Consider the following 25,675-nt stretch of genomic DNA (forward strand, 5'->3'; position numbering starts at 1 on the left):
AGAGCTTAATATGTATCGCTCATGCATGAGTCAACTTAGCCTTTTATATATATAGAATTAACTTGCTTAATTAGACCTGCTTTCTGATTTAGCTAAACTTTTTCCAGCCCAGTGAAGCACCCCAACTTCTCTTTCAGGTAATTGCCAGCAACACAGCAGTAAATATCAACACAAAGCAGATTATTATTGTAGATCACACAGGGAGAACAAAGGGTGAAATATTTAACTATAGCAGTGTTTGATTATATTCTGCATAATGAGAAAACCTGAAGTCATTTTCAAGTTCCACCATTTCTTACTTCTTTTCAGTCAGATCAAATTTCTAAACTTTCTGAATCTTCATTTTCCTGCTAATGAAAAGAAAACAGGATTCTACCAAGTCTCCTACCTACCTACTCCAGGACTTCTGTGAGGATCAAATGAGATGAGGCACTGGAAAACACTTCACAGACATTTGGTTAAAGTGTAAAATGTTTGCACCTGGCTATAAAGCAAGTCGTGTTCCTGGGCTGAAGAAACTCCAAGGAGGCTAGCTGCTAGAGAGAAAAGGGGGTTTTGCTACATGACATCATTACCCAGTACCCACAGTGACTATTTCCAGGCTGGGCTGGGCTGTGGGCTGCATTTTGCGCCATGGGGTCTTGGCAGTGTTGGCTGCGATTTGGTGGGGTGTTGCTCTGGGGTGATGGTGGGGCCTGTATCCCACTTGGGGAAAGCTGACTGTTGGTTTGTTGGTGCCAGGTCCATGGTGCCATTTATTTATTTATTTATTTATTTATTTATTTATTTATTAAATATATTTTATTGATTTTTTACAGAGAGGAAGAGAGAGGGATAGAGAGTTAGAAACATCGATGAGAGAGAGACATCTATCAGCTGCCTCCTGCACACCTCCTACTGGGGATGTGCCCGCAACCAAGGTACATGCCCTTGACCGGAATTGAACCTGGGACCTTTCAGTCCGCAGGCCGACGCTCTATCCACTGAGCCAAACCTGTTAGGGCGGTGCCGTTTATTTTTAAATAGCCAGTGCGTGTCATGGCAGCTCCTGCATTGAGCGTCTGCCCCCTGGTGGTCAGTGCCTGTCATAGCTACCAGTCGGGCGGACACTTAGCCTTTTATATATATAGATTGTACTTCAATAAAGAAACCCCTTTAATGGTATAGATTTACATAATATTCATTTTAGGCAGGAGTGAATAAATGCTAAATTTCAGTATAGATATTAGTTCTAGACTAAATGAATCCTTTGATTTCTTTAGATGTTTAATTTTTGGTTTATTAATTGAACACATGAAAGTAAATGTTTTGTGCTATTGGAAGGGCTGACTTTAGTGGGTGATTTAATTGGAAATGTAAATTTCTTCTATAGGGCAGTAGTCCCTGCCGCCCCCCCCGACCCCAGTTTGAGAATATTTTCTGCCATCTAGAGACTGATGATAAAAAATACAAAAAAAATTTTAGAATCACTTGAAAACATTTTTTCTGTAAAAGATCAGTTAGTAAGTGTTTTATGACTTTTCAGGCCTATGGTCTCTGTCGCATCTCTTTCAAGAAGCCATCGTAGTGCAGCCATGGCTTAAAACAGCCATGGATAAGATGTCAAAGAATGGGTGTGGCCATGTTCCAGTAAAATGTTGTTTGTGGACATCAAAATTTTAATTTTATATTATTTTTACATTTCATAAAATATTAATTTCTTTTTATTTTTATCCAACCACTTAAAAATGTAAAAAAAATTGCCCAGCCAGCATGGCTCAGCGGTTGAGCGTCAACCTATGAACCAGGAGGAATCATGTTCGATTCCCAGTCAGGGCACATGCCTGGGTTGCCAACTTGATCCCCAAAAGGCAGCCAATCAATGTGATCAGTGACTTTCTCTCATCGTTAATGTTTCTATCCCTCTCTCCCTCTCCCTTCCTCCCTCTGAAATCAATAAAAATATATTTTTAAAAAATTATAGCTCACAAGCTATACCCAAAAAGTTGGTGAACCAGACCAGGCTAGCCAACCAATGGTGTAGATCATTTTAGTCCTAATAGTGTAATAACATTTATTTTTCATTTGAATTGGCAGAAACAAAAAATTATAACTTATTATAGACATTTTGTATCTAATCCCTTTAAATAGTTTATAAGATCCATTACTGTAATTCATAGAGTAAGTCATTAGAAGTTAGATTGCTTAGCAGGTTATAGACAGATTGAGCTACACAGTGTAATATACAAGTATACATAAAATGCAGATTCTTTCCCCCATTAATTTGGTGGTAATAGTATATTGCAGTTTAGTCCTCAAAAGCGTGGGAATTTACACTTTTAAAACAATAACTTTTTATAAGGCCTGATTTTAGTGCATTGTTATTAACCCCAAATTCTGAGTTGGAAGAAAAATTGCAAAAAAAAATTATCTTGCATGAACATTTGTCACATAAATTTCATAACCATAGATACTCCAGCCTATATTCAGCATCAGATGTGGCTGAATTCTTAAAATAATTCAAGCCATTGTTTATCACCTCATAAACTTTCAGATAGGCTCTCTGGTGTGAATTATCATTATTTTTAGAAAAATTGAATTGATTTGTTTATCATTAATATAAAGGAAAACAATTTTTTTTAAATGTAATTCTAACTCCTGGAAATAAATACTGTTTACTTTGGTCTATATTCTCCCAGTATTTTTCTTATGCATATATGTGTTTTTTAAAAACAACCTTTGAATCATAATGCACATGCTGTTTTATAACTTGCTTTCCTCAAGTATTGCATTTGCATTTTCCTATGTTATACAATATTCTTCTAACATGTGACTCATAGACTTGAAAGTGTTTGATAGTGTGGCTCTATTATAATTTAGTAAATCCCTGATTTTAAACATGTAGATTTAGATTGTCCTTAATTTTTACCCTCTTGAGTAATGCTGTGCTTATTTCTGAATTTAAGTAATTCTCATGATAAGCAAAATGCAACCCCTGGTTCTCTTGGTTGTGAAAGAGCCCCTATAGTGCTGTTTGGAGCTTGCTTCTGCTGGAGCATCTCCAGGTTTCAGTGATCCTGGGCCAACATTATAATAATTTATAGGTTTGAGATTCCCTCACCAGGCGGGTGTTATAGATTGAAATCACAGACCTAGGTGTGGCACAGATCTAGGGTTTTACTTTTCTCTAGGTGATCTCTCCTTTCAACCCAATGACCTCGAGAGGTCATATACTTCCTTCTAGCTCCATCCAGACCTGTGGTGGAATCTTTCCATTATGTTTAGCCAGGGAAGGGTGTGGAGAAGGTGAGCAGGGACCCACAAGTAAATGGAATGGGTTGGAGACCAAGGTTAACCTAGAGATGGAGCAGAAGAGTTAAACTATGTTGAATAGTATGTGATCAGTCTTACATTTAGTCATGGGGATTCTTTTTGAAGCTTTATTTTGCTGGATCAACTTCAGAAGAGTGGTCACTATTTTTTATATAGTTTTAATATAGTAGCATTTCAGAATTGGGAAGAATAATCCTACTTTCAGACACAGAGTCTTAACCTTCCCATAACTATTAAATAATGAGCTCTGAATCTTGTTTTGGAAAATATGGTCATGTGACTCCTATGTGCAAAAATTAATGGGAATCACTAATTCTCCCTGAGGCAACATCAGGTCAGGATATGCACACATATAATTGGAGGAATCATAACTATAATTGGAGGATCATATATTATTCAATATAGTTTAACAGAATAGAGTCCTATTACAAGTGTTATCCTAGCAGGTCTCCCAAAGAAAAATAGTGAACTAAACAACATTTGACTTAGCTTATCCAAAGTGTAGTCCCTTCTAAACATTTTGTATTTTTATAGAAAATTTTGTACTATAGGGAATTTTTAAGACAGAGTGCACCCTAAATTTTGAAAGGCATGAAACAAGAATTAAATGTGGTGGCTAGTATTCAGATTCCTCCAATTATACGTGTGCATGTCCTGATCTGTTTTCCTACTGGAAAGGTGTTTATAAAGTCTTGGACAACTTCTGTTCTATGGGCTTTCTATGTTAAATGTGAAAAACATGTACTGGGTAGAGTACAAGGACAGAGGCAGGTTGTAACATTGGAGCCTCAATCCAGGGAGTGCCATAGCAGGGACCAGAAAGGAAGGACATAGCCTTTAATACCTATATATGGGGAAGACCCGATAGAGCCTATAGGGTGAGTTTCTGCCCTTGACCAGGGTCAGATCAGGGCTTATCTAGCAGACGGGGTGGGGAGAGAGCTGTGCTGGGAATAGCCTGCATGCAGGCCAAGACAAAGCAACAATCTGGTGAGGCTTGTGGGCTGTCAAGGACATGGGAAGAGACCTGAGTATGAGCTGCTCTGCTCCTTGTGGCCACTAGCCAGGCAGACACAGTTCAACAGACCGGGAGGGGGAATCGGGCTATATCCTAGCATAACCCCACACAGGTGGACCTGATTTGTTCTGCATTATCATGAATGTGAGAAGCATTGTTAAAAAGCTTTAAAATGCCTTTAAACTTCTACTATTAGTGACATGAATTAAAAGCCAATTGTAATAGTTTGACAGCACTGACTTACGTCCCTGGGAAGATGATAACAAAAATAATTGAGGTGAACTCATCTAAAAACAACCCTCCACATAAAGTGGGTCCTCTGTTTTTTAATCTTGAATTATATAGATTAAAAGTTCTGACATAGGCCAAGATGAAGGGCATGGCAGGAGATTGAAATGCCTACTGTTTTCTTAATCACAGTGTAGACACTTGGAACTCATAAATTTTTTTCTCAACTCTGTTAATGAACATTTTTTTTACATTAAGCTTTGAGATGAGTTGTGACTGAACAACTCTTTGTCTCTTCTAATCTTAGACTTGCATTCCAACTCCTGAAATTCCCCTTATTCACAGGAGTTACTGCAGGGATTGGACTTGTTTACCCAAATTCAATTTGTTGTTTTGTTGCCTTTATCATCTTAAATTTTACAGTTTGAAAATGAAAGGGTAGGAAGAAATGGGAAATGGCCCAAAGGTTCTTGGGCCTTTCTCTATGAAAGTAGGGTTCTCTATTAAATTGGCCCTATGTTATTTATCTTTTTTATGTCTATTTCAATAAACTGTGTTGATAGGAAAATGCATTATGTTTAGTGAAAGAAAAGCTTATGTTTATTTTAGTGTTAAAAACATGTAAAAAAGCAAAGCCAAGTCTAGAACCCCAGCACCATTCTATGACAAATGAGAACAATGTTAAAAAAACAAACATTAAAAGTACAACATTATTTATTGTATTTATACTATTTTTATAATAGTCATAAAAATGTCATTAATGGCCCTGGCTGGTTTGGCTCAGTGGATGGAGCGTCGGCCTGCAGACTGAGGGGTCCCAGGTTCGATTCTGGTCAAGGGCATGTGCCTTGGTTGCAGGCACATCCCCAGTGGGGGCTGTGCAGGAGGCATCCAATCAATGATTCTCTCTCATTGATGTTTCTGACTCTCTATCCTTCTCCCCTCCTCTCTGTGAAAATCAATAACATATATATTTTTAAAAATGTCAGTAATGTGTAAGGAGTAATAAAGGCCTCAATGCGATGTGTCTTCTTATTCTACCTTGGGAAAGCTAGTGAGTCCTTTAGAAAATGACACAGTGAAATCAGTTCTTCTGATAGGTCTGCAATTTGCTTTCAAATAGCTATACGATCCAGGTGATTTAAATGAGTGCACTTTGCAGCCTAGCCCAGGGCTGCTACGGTGTGTCTTGTCTTGCATTAGAGTGATCTGAGGTCTAGGAACAGACACAGCACAGGACGACCAAGGTGTTTTTAATGGAGAACAGTTGGCAAGAACTTCATCTGGAAGCAGTCCAGTGTATGAGGAAAAATAAATGTAAAGCAGGTCATTTTCATGCTAAGGAATGTAAATTAAGCCAACCAGGATAAAACCTTTCCTTACCATTTCTTTTTTTTTTTTTTTAGAAGATGGCGCTGGCAGTCAATCTATAGAGTTATTCAGTTTGTAATGTTGGTAGATGGATGATATAATTATAACCAAACTTTTGGTTTCATCTTGAAATCTTCCTTAATGATTACGTGACTTGTTCTATAGGTCTCATACAGAGTTCACTGTGCTCATCTGAAAGGTGAACATGGAAGCCAAAGGAAAAATTAATTGACTTTCTACAGATAAATGAAAAATCAATAAACACGAACACTTGAATTATTGAGTCCATTCAGGCAATTCCACAACCTTATAGTCACTTGTGTTGTGGACCCAGGACCCGGGTGTCCTACTGAACCATGACACCTGGTGCTATGGCTACAAAAGCAGCCACTGCTTCCTACCAGGTAGACAAGCTTATGCACAGGTTGTCTTTTTAACCCAGAGAACTAAACTCCCATGCCGGCCCCCCAGAATTTCAGCCGTGATTAAATGCTGGGGTGGAGATATCTCACCTCTTGTCTGTTGAGAGCATCTCCCAGGAAGAGGCTCCCTTTCCGTTTTCAGAGAGAATCTGCCCTCCTCTCTGTGGAGACGTTAGAACAGGCCTGGTTGACCTGACAGTGCAGACTCATTCTCGAGGGTTTATATCTACAAGAGCAGCTCACCTGCACCATGCTATAACAGGTCAGGACCCTTTCCCAAATGCCGTCGAGGATAAAACGGGGCCCTCCCTCTCATATGGTGACACTGAGGGGATTAAACTAGCATTTGAAAGTGTACTCTCTGGAGTTCCACAGCTAGTGATTTGATGTTGGCCCTGCTACTTTCTAGACAGAGCACCTGTGCTTGTGTTTCCTCATCTACAAAATAGAGATGAAAAAAGGGCCTCGCGAGAATGAGTGTTATATTAAACAGGAGAATGCCATATCCAGAGCTTGGCAATGTGGGGTGATTATTAAAAAGTAACTAATTTTATTGTGATAATAGTCATGTTAACATGTATAAAATATTTTTTCTTATTTAGACTCACTCCCCCATGTCTAAAAACAGTGGCTTCCTACTCCATCACACGTATAGGTCCCCAAGCATGTTAAGCTGCTCTACCCTTCGTGCTGTTTCCTTCCCTGGAAATGTCCTTCCTCTCCTTCCTCATCTTGCTCGTTCCTGCTCTTTTCTCAAAGCCTAGCATGAGCACCTCCTTCTGAAACCTTCCAAGTTTTCTTCTGTGAGGAACTAAAGTTATAACCCTATACACACTTGCTTTCTAGAACTTGCTACAGTGGACCATAGGAATCTGTTTATGTATGTATCTCCCCAATAGGTTCCTGTTTGGGGCCTCAGCACTTTCAGGCTCAAACATCACTGATCACACAGTGGACTTTGAGGAGATCTCTGTCCAAGCTGATTTTCTTTCTCTGTTTCCCAAAATCCTTGCATTTTATCTACTTGTGTATCAAAATAATGTAAAACTTATTTAGGTTTCTCCTGAACTCCCAGTCCCAGATGTGGCCTCTGGCTGTGAAATGTATATGAAAACTATTTCCCAGAAAGGTCATGGCCAACTTTAATGCATTCTCACTGCCACCCTCTGTGGTACATGTCCTCCAGGTATTAAAAACCCAGTTCAGCGAGAAATGAAAGAGGCTATGGTATATGTGGTTCATTAAGTGTGATGTTGGCAAATATTTAGTTTTGCTGGAAACAAGTGATGGTTTTTAATTTATTTATTTAGAAAACTCAATAATAGTTTTCATCCCTGGTGGTTAAAATAAACATGGTTAAACTAGTAAGTAGCTTTCACTTTCGAAGGAATTAGAGATTTTCGTTCATATTTAGTATGTTTCTTGGGGACCAGGTTTACCTCTCATTGTTGAGAGACTTTGGATAATGATTCTTAATTTTAGGAGGGGGGACTTACATTAAAAATGGGGCTACTCTCCCTGCTCCAGAGTGCTGTGGTGAATATTGATGCACACAGGGTCTGCCCACGCCTGGTAATCAGAAGGCAATTAAGAAATGTTAGTTCTACTTTCCTTTGGTAGTGTGTGTGTGTGTGTGTGTGTGTGTGTGTGTGTGTGTGTAGGAAGCATACACAGTGTAACTTTTTAAACAAACTGTTATATGTGAGGGTTGATAAGTAATATTTTTCTTGCTGATTTCAAGTTTACATGGCATCCAGTAGTTTAATAAAATCCATTTCAAAATAACTCTTCTTTCCTCCTTCATTAAAAGTCTAACAACTACCATTGTTTTACTGATCAGGAAAACCAGTCTGGGAAAATTTAATACTATTTAATTCTGTTTCTTGGTATTCTTCCCATACAATAAAACATATTCCTTAAACAAACCTAAACTGAAATATCATATGCATATGAAATAAGTTGAAATTTTAAACACACACACACACACACACACACACACACACACACACACACACATATATATATATATATATATGTTTATGTATATACTAAAGGCCCGGTGCATGAAATTTCGTGCACTGGGGGGATCCCTCAGCCCAGCTTGCATGCTCTTGCAGTCAGGGACCCCTCAGGGGATGTCCACCTGCCAGCTTAGGCCCACGGACATCCCTCTCGCAGTCCGGGACCTCTCGCTCCTTACCACTTGCCTGCAGCAGAGGCAGGAGAGGCTCCCACCACCGCTGCTGTACTTGCCAGCTGTGAGCCTGGTTTCTGGCTGAGCAGAGAACCACTCAGCCAGAAACCAGGCTTGCTGCTCCTTAGTGCTGCCTTGGAGGTGGGAGAGGCTCCCACCACCCCGCTGTGCTCACAGCAACTGCGTCGAGTGTCTGCCCCCTGGTGGTCAGTGCACGCCTAGTGACTGGTCATTCTGCCATTTGATCGATTTGCATATTAGAGTTTTATTATATAGGATAATGGGGGTAATTATAATAGTTCCTTCCTCATAGGTTTGTCATGAATATTAAATTAGTTAATATTTGTACAAAAAAATCCTAGAACATATAAAGAACAGTAAAGAGATATTTATTAAATATATTTGTTAAATAAGTTGTCTTAATAGTTAATTAGGTATTCAAGCCTTTTATTAAAACTTTGATAACAATATGTAAGTATAGTCTTTCATATATTTTATCTACAAATTTTGAGTTCAAACAAGACTTTTGGTTTTAGACAGTATATTTGTAGGTGCTTGTTACATTACATTATTAAAAATTGCTATCATTTCTGGTCACTGTGTAGGAGGTACTTTGCTTAATGCTTTGTATTTCTTATTTAATTTTCATAATAACCCTAGGAGTTAGTAGGTACCGTTACTGTTATGCTTACTTTTTATTATTTTTTATTATTTATTATTTTTTTAAATCCTCATCCAAGGATTTCTTTTTCATTGATTTTTAGAGAGAGTGAAACAGAGGGAGGGAAGAAGTGAAAGAGGGAGAGAGAGAGAGGAACATCTATGTGAGAGAGACACATCCATTGGTCTCTCACCCAGGAGCCCTGACCAGGGGCCGGGGATTGAACCTGCAATCCAGGTACGTGCCCTTGACCAAGAGTCCTTTGGTGTGTGGGTCAATGCTCTAACTACTAAGCCCACACAGGCCTAGTAGTTATGCTCATTTTTAAATACTGAGATTACAAAGGTTGAATAGCACATCGAGGCCACATGTTTATTAAATGACAGAACCAGGATTTGAGCCTAATCCTGCCTGACTCCGAAGCTTGTGCCCCATTAGCTATATGAGCATAATCACCCGCAGAAACTAGTAAACCTGTAGTAATGTTTTTACTATTTTCCTCAAATATTTATGAACAATTTCTTCATACTTCCAGATTCCAATATGATTTTTTTGGTGACTCAGTCTTTGCACTTTCACTCTGAAAAGTCCAGGGACTCTAATTTGAGCCCATGTGAGGGACATCTATAGCCATAGTGACATGAGGCAACCCATTCGTATGCACCTAATGTAAGTGGACTGAGCTAGTCCTTTTGGATGCATAGCATTTGGATCTGGGCAAGGAGCAGCGTTAGAGGATTCGCCTAGCAATGAAAGGCAGGAACCACATCTAATTTATCTCTGTGTTCCCTCCAGACCTGGAGCTCTGCCTAGCCTGCCCCGGGCTCTAGTCAACACTTGCTTGGTCAAACAAATAACTTGTTTTACATCTAATCTTTCACAACATAAAGAGGAATAAAGACTACACATAATTTAAAGTTATATTTTTCAAAATTTGTTCTAAATGATTGGTATTAATGAACATATTACAAACTATGCCTGGAGGTACATTTAGGTTCTTTCAACTTTAAACATTAATAGCAAATTAATGATGATAGAATTTCTTGTGGTAAAAAGATAGACTGTTCCTTCAGGCTAAGATAACAGCTTATGTAAAAATAAATCTAAAGTGATCTTTTGAGAAAGGGCATTTTGGAGCAAAACAATTATTTAGCTATCAAACATTTTATTGGAAAGTGTGACCCTCTTGTTTATTAGAGTTAAGATTCTCATCCCTGGTCTGGATTTTAATTGATTGCAGCAACACCTCATTAATTATTTAGTTTGGTTGTAAATAAGCCCAAGTTGGCTGCCTTGTAAAGTATTTTGAAAATAAATATAGTGAATGATATTGCCTCATAACTGCTTGGCTTATTATGGTTCAGAATGTTGCTTATGAAGTAACTTTAGCTATTTTATCTCCTTTTTAGTTCTAAGCAACTCTGACTCAAGGATGAGAGTTTAGCTCTGAAAGTAAGAACCGAGATTCTTTGATTTTTCTTTCAGAGTTTCTTTAAAGAAGTTTTTTGCTGAGAAAATTTGACAAAGGTTTTCATAAATGTGCTAGTTATGCATTATTGGTGTAAGTAGTATAATTACTTTTCTTAATAGTTTTCTTGAGGTATAATTGCTATGCAATAAACAGAATATCTTTAAAGCATACAATTCAATGAGTTTTTATATAAACACACCCATGAAATTGTCACTGCAATCAAGGTAATGAACATATCCATTAAGCCCAAACATTTCCTTATACCCTTCATGATTTCCTGTCTTCTCTCCTTTTCTCATCTCACCCCCAGGTAGTTATTGATGTGCGACCTGTAACTAGATATATATGCATAACCCGTGGACACAGATAATAGTGTGGCAAAGGCCTGGAGCAAGGGGTGGCGGTGGGCTAGAAGGGGTCAATGGAGGGAAAAGGGGAACATGTATAATTCTTTCAACAATAAAGATTAAAAATAAATAAATAAATAATGAAATAGACTTGACTTGGGGTGATAAACACACAATACAATATGCAGATGATGTATTGTAGAATTGTATACCTGAAACCTATATAGATTTATTAACCAGTGTCACCCCAATAAGTTAAATAAAAATAAAACAAAATGTTTTAAAAATCTAAATCTCTATCTAAACATTACTTTAGAAACATCCTGCAAATTTTGATATGGTGTGTTTTCTTTTTCAATCCATTCAAAATACTTTTTAATATCCATTTGAGTTTCCTCTTTTATATGTTGTAAGATAATGTAATTTGTTTTGTAGTTCAAATATGGTATATTTTGGTAACTCCTCTATGTGGACTTGAATTTTTTTCCCATTTTTACTGAAATCTTTTTATTTTACCCTGAAAGATACCTTGTAGCAATTATTTCAGGGAAGATCTATTGGCAATGAACTCAATTATTTATTTGGGAATATCTTAATTTCCCCCTTATTTTTGAAGGACAGTTTTGTCAGATATAAAACTCTTGGTTGGCAGTTATTATTTTTATGGTGCTTTGTGTATGTCAACCCACTGACTTCTGGACTCCTGGGTTTCTGATAAAAAATTAGCTGGTATTCTTACTAAGGATTGCATGTATGTGGTGAATCATTTTTCTCCTGCTGCTTTCAAGATTCTTTGTTTGGGTTTTGACAGTTTGCTTATAATATCCCTAAGCATGCATCTTTTTGAGTTTATAAGCTCCTTGAAGATCCATGATTTTCTTCATATTTGAAAAGTTTTAAGCCACTGTTGCTTCAAATATTTTCTCTTACTTTTTCTTTTTCTCTTCTCCTTCTGGGGCTCCCATAATGCATTTGTTGGTCCACTTGATGGTGTCCCACAGTTCCCTTAGGTCAGTGGTCGGCAAACTCATTAGTCAACAGACCAGCAAACCACGGCTCACAAGCCGCATGTAGCTCGCGAGCTGCGGTTGGCCGACCACTGCCTTAGGCTCTGTTCATTTTACTTCATTTTTTTTGTATTATTCCTCAGACTTGATAATTTCAATTGCTCTATCTTTAAGTTCACTTATCCTATCTCTGCCTCCTTAAATCTGCTTTTGAACCCCTATAGTGTATGTTTTCACTGCAGTTATTTTGTTTTTGCACCTTTAAAAAAAAAATCCTCACCCAAAGATATGTTTTACTAATTTTTAGAGAGAGGAGAAGGGAAGGAAACATTGATCAGTTGCCTCCCGTACACATCCCCACCAGGGATCTAACCCGCCACCTAGGCATGTGCCCTGACCAGGAATCAAACTGGCAAACTTTCAATGAACAGGATAGCGCTTCAACCAACTGAGCCACACCATCCAGGGCAGGAGTTATTATTATTTTTTTATTATTGCAGTCCTTTTCAGCACCAGACACTTTTTTTGTGTCTTTTTACAATTTCTCTCTCTTTATTGATATTCTAATTTTGTTGATCATTTTCTTGCCTTTGTCCATGGTTTTATTTAGTTTTTTAAGCATCTTTAAGACAGTTTTATAAAAGTATTGGTCTAGTAAGCCCAATGTCTGTGTGTCTCCTGGTATGATTTATATCAATTTACTTTGTGCTTTTTAATAGGTCATATTTTCCTGTTTCTTCGTATATGCTAAGAAAAATGTCATAGAGTTTACTGCCCACATTTTCTCTAAGAGTTTTATGGTTTTGAGTCTTACATTTAAGTTTTTATTTTAAATTTATCTTGTATATGGTGTAAGAATATGGCTTAGTTTCATTTTTGCACATGTATCTGTCCAATAAAAACATGAACACTTTATAAATTTGCATGCCATCTTTGTGCAGGGGCCATTCTAATCTCTCCATTGTCCCAGTTCTAGTATATGTGCTATTGGATCAAGCATTGAGTCTTGTATCTTTTTATCTTCTATGTCTTTATATAGCTTTTTGTATACGTGAATATGTCTATGTAACTTTAGTTACTGATTTAGCATTTCTATCAAATTTGGGTCAGTTTCAATATTTATTTTTCACCCCTTTAAATTGTTTATAATTTGTATACTTGGTAATGTTTGCTTGGATGCCAGACATTGCTATTTTTACCTTGTTGGGTGCAAAATATTTTGTATTCTTTTTTTTTATAAATTTTTTTTAATAATATATTTTATTGATTTTTTTACAGAGAGGAAGAGAGAGGGATAGAGAGTTAGAACATCGATGAGAGAGAAACATCCATCAGCTGCCTCTTGCACATCTCCTACTGGGGATGTGCCCGCAACCAAGGTACATGCCCTTGACCGGAATCGAACCTGGGACCTTTCAGTCTGCAGGCCGATGCTCTATCCACTGAGCCAAACCGGTCAGGGCAAAAATATTTTGTATTCTTAACATTACTCATACTGTGTATTCTAGGAGGCAATTAAATTGTATGGACATGTTTGAGCCATTCAAGTCTTATTTTTAAGATTTTTTAGGAAGAACAAATGCATTGCTCAATTGGATAGATTATTTCTCACTACCGAGTCAAGGTTCTTCTGTGTACTCTACCCAATGCTCTATGATCATAAAGATTTTACTCTGGCTCGTGGGATAGGCACTCCCTGGCCTGTATGAACAGCAGGTACTGTTAAATCCAATCCTTTCTGGTAGGTTTTTTTGTTTGTTTGTTTGTTTGTTTGTTTGTTTGTTTGTTTGTTTTGTCAGTCTAGAGTAGTTTCCTCACATATATGCACTGGACTGTACTCTGGCGAGTTTAAAGATGACCTTCTTTCGGTCTCTGGAGTTCTGTCTATATAAAGTTATTTCCTCTCAGGTACTCTGTCCTCTGAAATTTAGGTACTGCAGCATCCCTAAACTCTTTTTAATTGCAAGCTACATCTCTTCAACTCAGGGAACTTGGCAGACACTTCCTGGATTTCTCCTCCCAGCACTGGGAGAGGCCATTTCAATACTGGAAACTCTCTCAATTCAGTAATATTGGGCAACTTTAGAGATTATCTTGTTTTCTCTCATTCCTTAAAGATTACTATTCTTCATTGCCTGATATGCAGTGTCCACCAAATTATTGTTGCATATATATTTTGGTTGGTCCAGTCAGAAGGTTAATTCAATCTCTGTTATTTATCTTAACAAGAAACAAATTTTTGTGTCATCATGGGTGCTGATGACAGAAGTTCAGAAAGTTATTTATCCATTAAAAAACATCCTTTAAAAAAAAAGTTCAGAAAGTTATTTATCCATTCCTCTACAATCATCTCAAACCCGAGGCTGGCAAACACATGAAGAGTCCTTTTCTTTATCAATCACATGCAGGCTCTGCTCACACCAAACATTTAAGTGGTGTATCTGTGGCATCACTTATGCGAAGGAATTGTTTAATAATCTGAAAATTTATTCGGCAAGGGAAATGTATGTATTTTTCTGACCGTTCTGGAGGAGCTGGTCTCTAGTCCCCAATGTGGTTATCAGGAAGAATTTGGCAACCGTGACAATTATAAGCCTGGTTCAGATAGCAGATCTAATATGTTTATGTAGAATATCTTTCAGAGTACTTAATGGATTCAATTCCAGGATTTTAACATCACACCTTTTATGAGGAATGGGCCTTTTATTATCAAAATCAGATATGTGGGTGCTTGTTTGCAAACTATACATACTTTATTTTTGGAGTTAGATTTTCCCACCTGTTCTCAAAAGGACTGGTTTCACATAAAATTGTGGAAGAAATCATACCTGAAGTTCATACTGATGAAAAATTGTTATAGTCACCTTCCTGACCACTGTTACCCTGAGTAAAAAAGAAGCAGCTCTAACATCCATTACCATGATTTGTTGGGTTTGGAACTGGTTTATGTGGCTACTAAGTCAAACAAATAAAAATTTAATTTAGGGAAAATCAATAATTAACTTATTCAACATTTACTGATGGAAGTGGATTTTTTCCATAAACATAACCTTTGTCTTTCTTTAAAATTACTTTGAGCTATATTTGCATGATACATGTTATACATTAAAATGTTTGTGAATACCTAACATTGGATCATGTTACAAGAATATTTCATGGAATGTTATGGCAGTGCTTTCTCCTGTGAGAGCAGTTATCCAGTCTTTTCCCCTTACATTTCTCTGACCTTTCTGGCATTAAATTAAATTCCTTAGTTTTTAATTTTCAACTTTCCCTTTAGTGTCCTTCCTATAAATTAAAATGCAAGAGCATAAAGAAGCTACTCTCTTAGGAAGTGAAACTCCCAAACCATCAAGGCAAAGCAACTCCATGGGAGGAAAATCTTGGCAATAATCTTGCTAGGGGGAGGACAAGTCAGCGCCAATTTCCCAAAAGTATTCCACCATATCTGAGTAATGTTGTCTTTAGAAAGTGGTACTCTTTGATAAAAGGAATAGTGTTGTATTTACCTAGGAATAGTGTTGTATCCCTAGCACTAACTATAGCCAACAACACAGAGTTAGGACTCAGCAAATAAAAGGATGACTTAATAAATGAATCCTGTAATAAAGGAACTTCCCTTTCCTTAGGTTTCCTAATATTCTTACGGTTTTCTTATATTACCACGTAGTGCATCTGAGAAATAGGGTGGTGTGATTGAAAGCCAACAGACCTGTTGTCATAAGCCTCACCACTTATTACCTTGTCAGTCATTTGTGCCTAAAATTTCCATGTATAATGAAAACAACAGCAAATAGTACCTTGATTCATCAACACAGTACCTATTTCATCATAGGAATCACTTATTTGGTGTTGGTCTCCTTCTCTCCCACTTTGTAACTTCATCAGTTATTAACTATATTGGACTCTAAAATGAGGTATTTAAATCCATGTTTACATTATAGCTACTTGGGGAAAGTTATAGTTACATGTAATAGAAGTGCCTACATTTACTACTTCTTACTTTGTGCCCCTCAGTATGGAAGGTTGCACAGCCTATGTGTTGAGCTTGGTCTTGTTGTCATAAGAAGCAGTGCAGGAAGGGGCCTGGATGAGAAACTAACTGGTCCTGGGAGGACTGGTCCCGACTCATTTTTCACATTTCTCTCAGAGGTGAAAATGTGTTTAGGCAAGGAAATGGACCATATATTTAAAATGCTCATAGAGTATAAATGTTCTCTTATGAACCCTGGATGTGACTTCAGAGAAGGTAGAGTGCCTTTAATAGTTAAATGGAAAGGAACCTCCAAATGGCTGCAACTTGTCCATCAACAATCATAGTTCTGAAGACAGCACACCTTCTACCTGGTACAAAATTGTCCTTTGCACAGAACGTTTTTATTATAAGGCAGAGTTCTGCACATGTAGCATAAAGTCCAATTACAGAAAATTGGCAAATAGTTAAGACATGTATGTGCCAAAAAAGACTTCAAAGCCATGATGCAGAGCTCAGGGGTCTCAATGCAAAGTTTTTCTAAGCTTAAAAAAACAATGTAGTGTGAAACCTGTCAGATTTCAATTTTCCCTCACACAAAAAGTGTCTAAAGGTTTGGCATGGAAACGTGTTTAAAGCATAAGTAAGAGACTAATGAAAAAGGATGGTTAAACATTGGCTGTGTTTTTCATATGATGCAATACACGGAGAAAAAAATGGAATTGGAAGCCAAAGTAGCAAAAACTCATGTGTAAAAAGCAGTATTATGCTCATAGGAATGGGATGCCATAAGAAAGAGAAGAACTGTGCTAGAAATGTCCCTTAAAGATAGATCCAATCTTGTTCCTGCAAAGACATTTGTCTAACGCAGAGGAAATGTTTTAAGAGGGTTGGAAACACAAACCCGGCATTCTGTGGACATCTGAGTTCCCTTGCTTGTTTGACAGTGCATCCTTGCTTTCACTCATACATGAAAACGAATTCTGTTTCCCCCTGCCAACAGTTCTGTGCACTTTACTCATCCTGATCGCACGTTAGAATTTTGGAATGGGAAGAGATTCGGACACCATCTACTGGTAGTTCTCAGCTTGCCTGCTGGCCCCAACATTCTCAAGGATAGTCCTTCCTTAGTATCCACTCCACCAACCCATTCCCAAGAGTTCAGTTTGCTGGAGCATTCTGCAGGCAAATTTATCAGAAAGATGGGGGTGGAGGGTGAGGGTAGTCAAGAAGGGGGAAAGAGTGACCCCGGGAAATTCTGTGTTGCCCACTTAGAGAGGATTTCTTTTTCTTTTTGAGGATCACTGAACCCACAGACTTTCCCTGTTCTAGACTTGGAAAATCATAACAACAAAGTTAGTGAAGACTGTTGAAATCAAGCCCACCAGGAGCAATGCTTCCTATGTCCTGTTACTGTCAAAACAAGACTACACATCGCCCTCGCCTCATTCACATTCTTCTTGGATTGGAAAGTAGTTGTGGGCCATTTCTGTGCGAAAAATATTTCTTTGTTTAATACAGAAACTAACATACATATATGTGTTTGAGAGTGCACATATGCACAGCAACAGAAGAATGTCTGTTTTGCAGAAACGAACCTACAGCTGAGTGTCTTCAGTGGTCCTCTTCTCCTTTCTTTGATCACATTACCAAAATGAGATAGATTTTTCTTGATAAATAACCTAATGATTAATAATAATATTAATAATTAAATGTTATAAATTTGGCACAGCCTCCCTACCATCTCACCCAAACTCTTTCAAATATTACCACCCAGCTTTTTTCTTGAGGGTGATTGTGGTTCTGTTCCATCTTAAAGAGGACATTTATCTATTTTTATTTTCCAGCAATATCAATATGATATTATAAATAGAGCTATGACCATGTCATAAACCAAGTTCATATTATGCTTAATAGTAATAACAATAATAATAATAGTAACCATAATTTCTTGAGAAGCTAGTACATGACACATTCTGTGATATTACTTTATATAGATTATACTAGTGGCCTGGTGCACAAAATTCATGCACATTAAAAGGGGATTAATTAGAGGAAGTATTTTAATATTGCTATTTGCCCTTTCTCTATAATAGAAGTGCCAGAGATAAAAGAAAATTAGTAAAATGTATATGAAAATCTTCCTCCTGTTAGAGTCTGGGACACGTCACGGGACCCAGAGTCAAGTCCCCGCCCACCTGCAGTGCCTCAAAATCATTCGAGACCCAGCCAACCAGCCCCACCCCTGTTGGGCGAGATCCAGACCCAGCTGGCCTCACCCTTGTCAAGCCCCGCCAGGTGGGGGGTGCACAGCCTCAGGTCCCCATCAAGCCCCGCTGGGTGGGGGGCACAGCCTCAGGTCCCTCGGCGCATGACGGGCGGGGGGTGCAGCCTCAGGTCCCCCAGTGCACCCTCGGATCCCCCAGCCTGGCACAAGGGCGGGGGGCGCAGCCTGAGGTCCCTTGGCCTGGCACCAGGCAGGCAGCATGGCCAGAGGTCCACCGGCCTGGCACCAGGGCAGGGAGTGCACCTTGAGGTCCCCCGTCAAGCCCCGCCGGGCCAGGGGCATGGCCTGAGGTCCCCTATCAAGCCCCGCCAGGAGGGGGGTGTGACCTCAGGTCCCCCGGCCCAGTGCCAGGATGGGGAGCGCGGCCTCAGGTCCCCTAGCCTGATGCCGGGGCGGGGGGGTGCAGCCTCAGGTCCCCTGCCCCGGCCCAGTGCCACGCAGCCTCATTGTTAAGGCTCATTACAGGAACTCAGCCTCTGCTGTATGTGCAGCCATCTTGTGTTACAGAAACCCTGCCTCTGCTATGGGCGTCGCCATCTTTGTGATGGTGTGACAGTCAATTTGCATATTCCCTCTTTATTAGATAGGATTATAGACCTCATTACCTCAGTCTAGCCATTAGCATCAAAGTAGTGGAATTACCAAGGATTGATGGCTGTTTTCAAGAATCCTTTTATCTAAATCTAGCTCTTTTCTTCAATCTAATATATGACCTTGAGCAATTCTTATCTGGGCCAGAAAGGAGGTAGGTTACTGAGTGGAGATATGAGTGGAGGGTTAGAGGTCAGTGATTGCAGAGATATATTTCTGCTCAAAAATCTTCAAGCCCTAAAAAAATGAGTCAAATCAGCTTCAGATTGGCTGCTGATATGGTAGCAGCTTTATTACTCATTATTAAGATTTAGCATTATAAATTTCAGTAATAATCAGTCAGGGGGAGTTAGTATAATAAGGGAAGTGATTTCAAAGAGTTATTTTATTCCATTTTATGGGAATTTGTTATTGTAATCCAGTAACTGAGGGAATCTTACGAAGTGTCTATAAAAACAGAAGTGTTGTGTGTGTTTTTTTATGTTCAAATAGGAAGGAAATTGAATCATAAGTGACATTGGCTTATTTTGACTTGTTTATATCTATTTCTGACAATGGTATTTATTATACTATCAGAGTAAGTAAATGTTTTTCCATAACGGAAATTAATATGAAAATTTCTGTTGGATCTTTGTAATCAAGCCTTTGCTAAGATACTGCTTGTTAGAATTAGGATTTAGTGAGAATTACTAGAAATGTATGAACTTGGTTAGGAGTTTTATTGTGTAGTGTTTTCATATGCATATTTCCAGTTTAACATTATGTACATTTTTAAATGAATTGGTGATGTAAAGAATGTTGGAAAAATGTAGAACAGGTTTCTGTAAAGTTTCTCTGTCTTTATAGAAAGTTCTGTTTTATATTTGACAATAAAAACTCTTCAGTGGCTTCTTGCTCAGTATTCTAAATTTGGAACATCTATTTCTCATCCTGTGTCTTCCACCTCCTTACCAAAGAGACTGAGGTCATTTGTGCGACCTTCATCCTCGGAGAGTCTATAATAATGTGCTTGTAAACGTGAGAGACGGAGGAGGGTGTGAGCAAAGGGAACTGGGTGCTTCTTTCTCAAGCAAGAAGGAAAGTCCTTCTCCTGCGCCTGTTCCAGGCATTTTGCCTTTAATTGGCAGCTTCGCTTCATGAGGGGAGGAAGGACTCTGGAATTCAAACAGACCTGGGTCCCAATTGCCTGGCTCCCTCATTGTGAGACTGGAGTTCTGCCCTCCTCATCTTGTGGGTGGTTGAATAATATTTACCTCATGGAATCAGTGAGGTGCTAAAGCAGGCTGTGGATGTACAGTGTCTGGCATTGGATAGGACTCAATCACTGTTTGCTGTGTTCTCCCAAGAAGGCTCTGGGACCCTGGGAGGAAGTGTGAAAGGAAAATGAGGCACCTACTTTATACTGTAGGACTGGGTTAATCATTATCATAATTTAGGTTTATTGAATACTTACCAATGTCAAGTTCTAATTCATTGAATGCTTCCAACAACTTTATAAGGTAGGTTCTATTATCCCCATTTTAAAGATAAGAAAACTGAGGTATAGATAAGTTATTTACCCCAAGGCACAGGATAGGAATGGCAAAGCCAGAGTTTGAACTCAAATTTCACTCTCAAGGCCATACTGTGAATCACCCCATATCCCACTCTCCTACCTCACAGAAAGGCATGAGCTCTGTAGAAAAGCAGTGAAAACAAAGATTAGAGAGGAATGTTAACCTGGCCTAAAGATGTATTTACCAGTGGAACTTTGAGTTTAGGAAAAGAGTAAACTAATATGTTCTCCAAACAAAGGATTTGCATAAATGTGTTTGTAAGCAGAGTCTTGAGGTTCCAAACTGAGGCAAGATAGTGTATTTGACCTGAAGCTGAGGGAAAGGAGGAAGGGTCTCTGGAGACCCAAGAAGCTTGATAAGCTTTGTCTAAGCCGAGGGAAGATAGAGACTTAAATAGTCAGCCTGGCTCTCGCAGCCTCTCTGAGGTGATGTATTTTTACAACCTGCTTCGTTTTTGTACAATGTGTACTATAGAGTTACTTATCTTTGTAGTAAACATAGTCTCAGAGAGGTTATTCGCAGCTCTCATTGCAAATAACCCGCAGGGAAGCTTTGTAAATGTTCTACCACCTTCAGCTTTACCCAAAGAGATCTCAGCTAGTCCGAGTAGGGCCAGGTAGTGGTGCTTTAAAGGATCCCAAGGGGACTCCAGCTGGAGCGGGGAGATGCTGCAGATGCCACAGTGGTTTGATGTTCCAAAGGAGAAGAAGCACATGGAAGGGATCTCAGAGCCCCAGGACTCTGCTTCATCCTTGTACAGCTCCTTAAGCACTGAACTGGGCTTGTCTCCCTGGGCTAGTGTTCCTTGAGCCCTCAGTCATTCACCAAGTGCCAGTGTCATGATTATTGCCACATCCTCATGCCACGCTACTCCTTGAGTGTCGCCACATCCCAGACAATCCGAGCCACAGTTGCCCATTCTGGGCTGAAATTTCTCCTGGAAACAAGTCTGCCACTAGCTGCCAGCAAGCCAGTTCTGCAGAAAATGCCTCCCTCATCCCTCCACCTCCCCAGGGCTATGAAGTGGACAAGTTTAATTTCTATGTAGTTTATCTTAAAATTTGGGTTCAGAAGTTCACCAGTACTCTACTTGTTTTGTGAGAGAAAACAATAATAAACATAAAGGTTTATGAGTGAGGGACATTTAGTCTTGGAAGGTCTTATAACTGAATGAAGAATGTAACATAAAAATCAAAGGAATTTCACATGTAAGAAATAGGAATGATAGAAAGATATGAGACTCAACATGTTAAAGTTTTATTTATTTAATAGAATAAGTTATTAGAAAAATTCATATAAAGTGAATTTCTAAATGAATTGTATTTTACATATTTTCTCATTATATAATTAGATACATTCTGATTATTAGTAGAAGGAACATAAAAAATTTCAGAATTTAAAACACCTCATTAAATATGTTTCAAAGTAAATAATTATATTTCAAAGTAAAAAATCTAATTGCCCATAAATAAAGTTAGGTGGAAATATATCTAACAGAAACTATAGTATATAATATCTGGCTTTTATGACTGAATTGTAGAATAGTTTCCAATGTTAACATTTGCCCAATAATATCAACACTAACTGAATAGCTAATGCTAAATCCTACCAAATACTAAACATGTGCTCATTGACCTGGATTTAGTAGCATGTTACTACTGACCTGACATTTCAATAAAGCATGTTCAAATAGGGCTGATTGACAATTAAAATGTAAATTTCTAATAGGTGTGCAAGGATTTAGTATTAGCTAGATCTTTGAACCAATGTAAAGGTCATCTGGCTAATGTTGGCAACATTTATATATATATACACACACACACATACTAACATACATATATGATTTAAGGACATATATAAATACATACATTATTTAAAGATGTAGTTATATGTACAGAAGAGTAATGAAATATCTAGAATAAGATGGATTAACTTAAGAAGAGCTCATGAATGGACTAAAAACAAGATTTTTCTTTTCTGTATTAAGGACACAGAGTTTGTTATGTTTTTAAAATATTTTTATTTATTTTTGACAGGTTGTTTGGTATCAAATCAGTGATTCAAACAGACTGTTCCAGCACGTGGAAGATTGTAGCAAACCCAGACCTGTCATGGTACCACCACGCCAACCCCATCCTGCTGCTGGTGATGTACTACACGCTGGCAACTCTGATCCGCATCTGGCTGCAGGAGCCGCTTGTAAGGATCAAAGGGTTTTTGTGATCTTGTCTGCAAAGTAACCTGGAAAACCCCAGGTGAAATGGTTCTTTCCTATTAAGTGTTCAATATCGTATCGGTAGCAATACTATATTCCCCGAACTGTAGAGTTCTGCTTATAGTGTTTTTTGATTCTACAAAGAGTACTAAGTACAAATACTATCAGAACAAAGACCAGCTTCCCTTTGATACTATCAACATGAGCTGCTAAGAATGATAGATGATGTGGAGAACGGAAGACTCATTTTTATTGAGCACTTACAAAGTGCCAGGCCATACGCGAGGCTGTTTACATGCATTGTCTTTTTCAATCCACTACCTATTCTGAAGAGTAGTATTGTACCCAGCTTAGAGATGAGTAAAATGAGGTTAGAGTGGTAAAGTGGTCTGAAATCACACACCTACTGGAGAGTAGAAACCAGATTCAAACTAATGTTTAACAACAAAGCTAGGTTTTCAGTGACTATATACCGTGTTCTCGCAGTGAGTGGAGTTTTCCAAATTTCTCAGACCTCTATCCTCTAAGCACTGATGGCATGATAGAACCTCAATGTCTGTAAGAAGCTCAGTTGTTTTCATGATTAAAACATGTTTTGAGGGAGAAAAACCCCTTTATCTTTGTTTGAAAGTCATTAAAAATTGCTTCACTGTGCTTGTGCAGTATTAACAGCTGCATTATCCAGTAAATGTGAGAGAAATTCATTTAGGAAATGCTGAACTGCTTTTTCAGACCTTGGTGTTAGCATATTTTCAATTAGTGTGTGTATGTGAATGTGTAATAGAGAGTAGAAAAAAGTTGCATTTCAAAAGTGCCACTTATATAAACATTTTCTATTTATCTAAATACCATGAGTTTTGTGCATGCTTTTTATAAATCTTGGATTTACCAGACTGTCTTTTTATTCTTTGTGGATTTTTTTAGAAATTATAAAATTTTATGGTAGATAAAATGTTACTTAAAAAAAAAGTTCAGTTATTAAGGCAGCTTATTGGTATGTGAGGGAGGCAAGTAGTAGAGACAGGTTGACACACCTTCCATCCAGCACCTGCCGGGACAGGGGTCCACAGGTTCGAGGCGGTTCTGATGAGCGCGGCTGGGCTGAAGTCTCTGTGATCCTGTCATGCCTCCTCTCATATTACTTCTAGCTTGGGGCCCTGGTTGTCTACTTTCCCTTTTTCTGTATTCACACCCACAGACTAATCCCCTCATTCATTCATTTATTCAGCCAGGCAGCCAGTCAACAAATATACAGGGTGTCCTAGAAAAATGTATATGCACTTTAACAGCTGATTTCTATTACATTTTGAAATGAAATGTATTTTAATAAACACTGCCTTTATAATTATTCAGAGTGTGTATACATTTTTTGGATACCCTGTATATCACAAGCCACTGTCTCAGACACAAACCTGGGTGCTGAGGATAGAGCAGCAACAAACTGTACATTTTACAGGAGAAAAAGAGCCACAAGAAGTAAATGGGATCTGAGGCAGACAGTACAATGACACTGGGTAGGATGCATGTGTCTATCCATTCCTGGCAAAAATGCCACCTGAAACCTGGGCCTCTGTTCTATTCCCGCTCCTGTGTGAAGCCACCTCCCCATTGTGCAGCCAGTCCCAGAGGATGAGGGCCGGGAAGCCATCCTAGTTCACAGGGTTCTCATGTATCACCTTTCTGTGGGGCCCACTGATGGCAGTTGCATAGTAACAAAATGCTTCATGGGGTCGTAGGGAATCCAGCTTATCATCAGTTATGTGTTTATCCAGCTCCCTTCTGAAATTCAGGTGTGCCAGTAAAATCCTTTAAGTGTCTATTGTGTTTGCTTCCACCACAAAACCACATACGAATATGAATATGTATATATGCACTAGTAAATGCGTGTACAAAAGAAACTAAAATGTATTATGGGAACTATTTCTGAACAGTGTTTTATAATTGACGAAAGTTACTTCAAGGAATTTGAGTCGGTAAGAGTTTGTAAGTGCCCTTAGCTTTCTCAGATTTCTCAGGCGGACCCGCAGAATGGCCGGCGCTGTGTGCCCTGGCTGTCCCGCTGTCACAAAGGTGCAGGAGTTATCCCTACTCCAACGGATGAGACGTTCAAATGAGACACTGGGCTTCCATAGCCGCAGGGCATGTGGGGACAAAGGAAGGCAGCTAGGAAGACCACCCAGGTACAGCCTGCACAGTTAATAGCAGTATTACAAATCACAGGGGCTGCAGGGGGTGGCTCATCGAAGCAATGATGGAAGACAGGTGACCGATTGTATCATAATTCCAGATCACCAGGCACATGGCGTGAAAAATGCCAGCCAGCAAATTAAGGTTAGTTCTGTGGTAAAAGTCTACCGTACATGTTTGAGAGAGAGAGAGAAGCAGGTGTCAAAACATGAATGTAACATATGGACTCCCACCTGGCAAGTGTGAATTTCCACCCAGTGTGCCTGAGTGTTTCCATGGGTGCTGCATGCTGGCACTGGAACTGGGGAACTGGGCAGTAGGACTATGTCCCTCCCTCTGCTCCAGAATCAGTGGTTAATTCCCTTTGTATTGGCCATCTTTGTTGAGACAGCATTCTGTTCCTTATACCCTCTCTTTATCATCTCTCCCAGACCAATTGTCTAATTTAGGCCAATGTCTTCTTAGGCAAGGCCACAGTTTTGTGAATAAGATATATTCTTGCTTAATATTGTGTGTAAACTCTAGGTGATTTTGGCTTTAATAAATTTCTTCTTAATTAAAGATTGTCCATGGCTGGGTTACATAGTTAACTGTGGACTTTTATTGTAAAGCTCTTCCTCTAGGAACCATTTGCATAGTTGTCTTCTAGTGTTTAGAACACACATGGAGAGGCTGTGGATGTTTAACATCAGAACATATTCCTATAATTGATGGGGCTTAATAGTAATCAGGAACATTAATAATGATGAGCTGAGCATTTAAATGACAGCATTTTTGTTATTTTTGAAAGTGTCTTGATAAAATCTCTTACATTGTATACATTAATTTAAAAATT

The 25,675-nt window shown here is 38.6% G+C and overlaps 1 protein-coding gene across 4 annotated transcripts in view; it reads left to right on the forward strand.

Annotated features, from left to right (window-relative positions):
* The window catches only part of PIEZO2 (piezo type mechanosensitive ion channel component 2), a 348,935-nt gene that overhangs the window by 218,338 nt on the left and 104,922 nt on the right, over nucleotides 1–25,675 (forward strand). For all 4 annotated transcript variants that reach the window (XM_080684987.1, XM_080684989.1, XM_080684988.1 and 1 more), the window contains exon 8: nucleotides 22,475–22,637. In XM_080684987.1, coding sequence (XP_080541113.1) covers nucleotides 22,475–22,637 — 163 coding nt within the window. The remainder of the gene's footprint in view (nucleotides 1–22,474; nucleotides 22,638–25,675) is intronic.

This window comes from Plecotus auritus (assembly GCF_963455305.1).
Source record: "Plecotus auritus genome assembly, chromosome: 8".
In the NCBI taxonomy this organism is placed as follows: Eukaryota; Metazoa; Chordata; class Mammalia; order Chiroptera; family Vespertilionidae; genus Plecotus; species Plecotus auritus.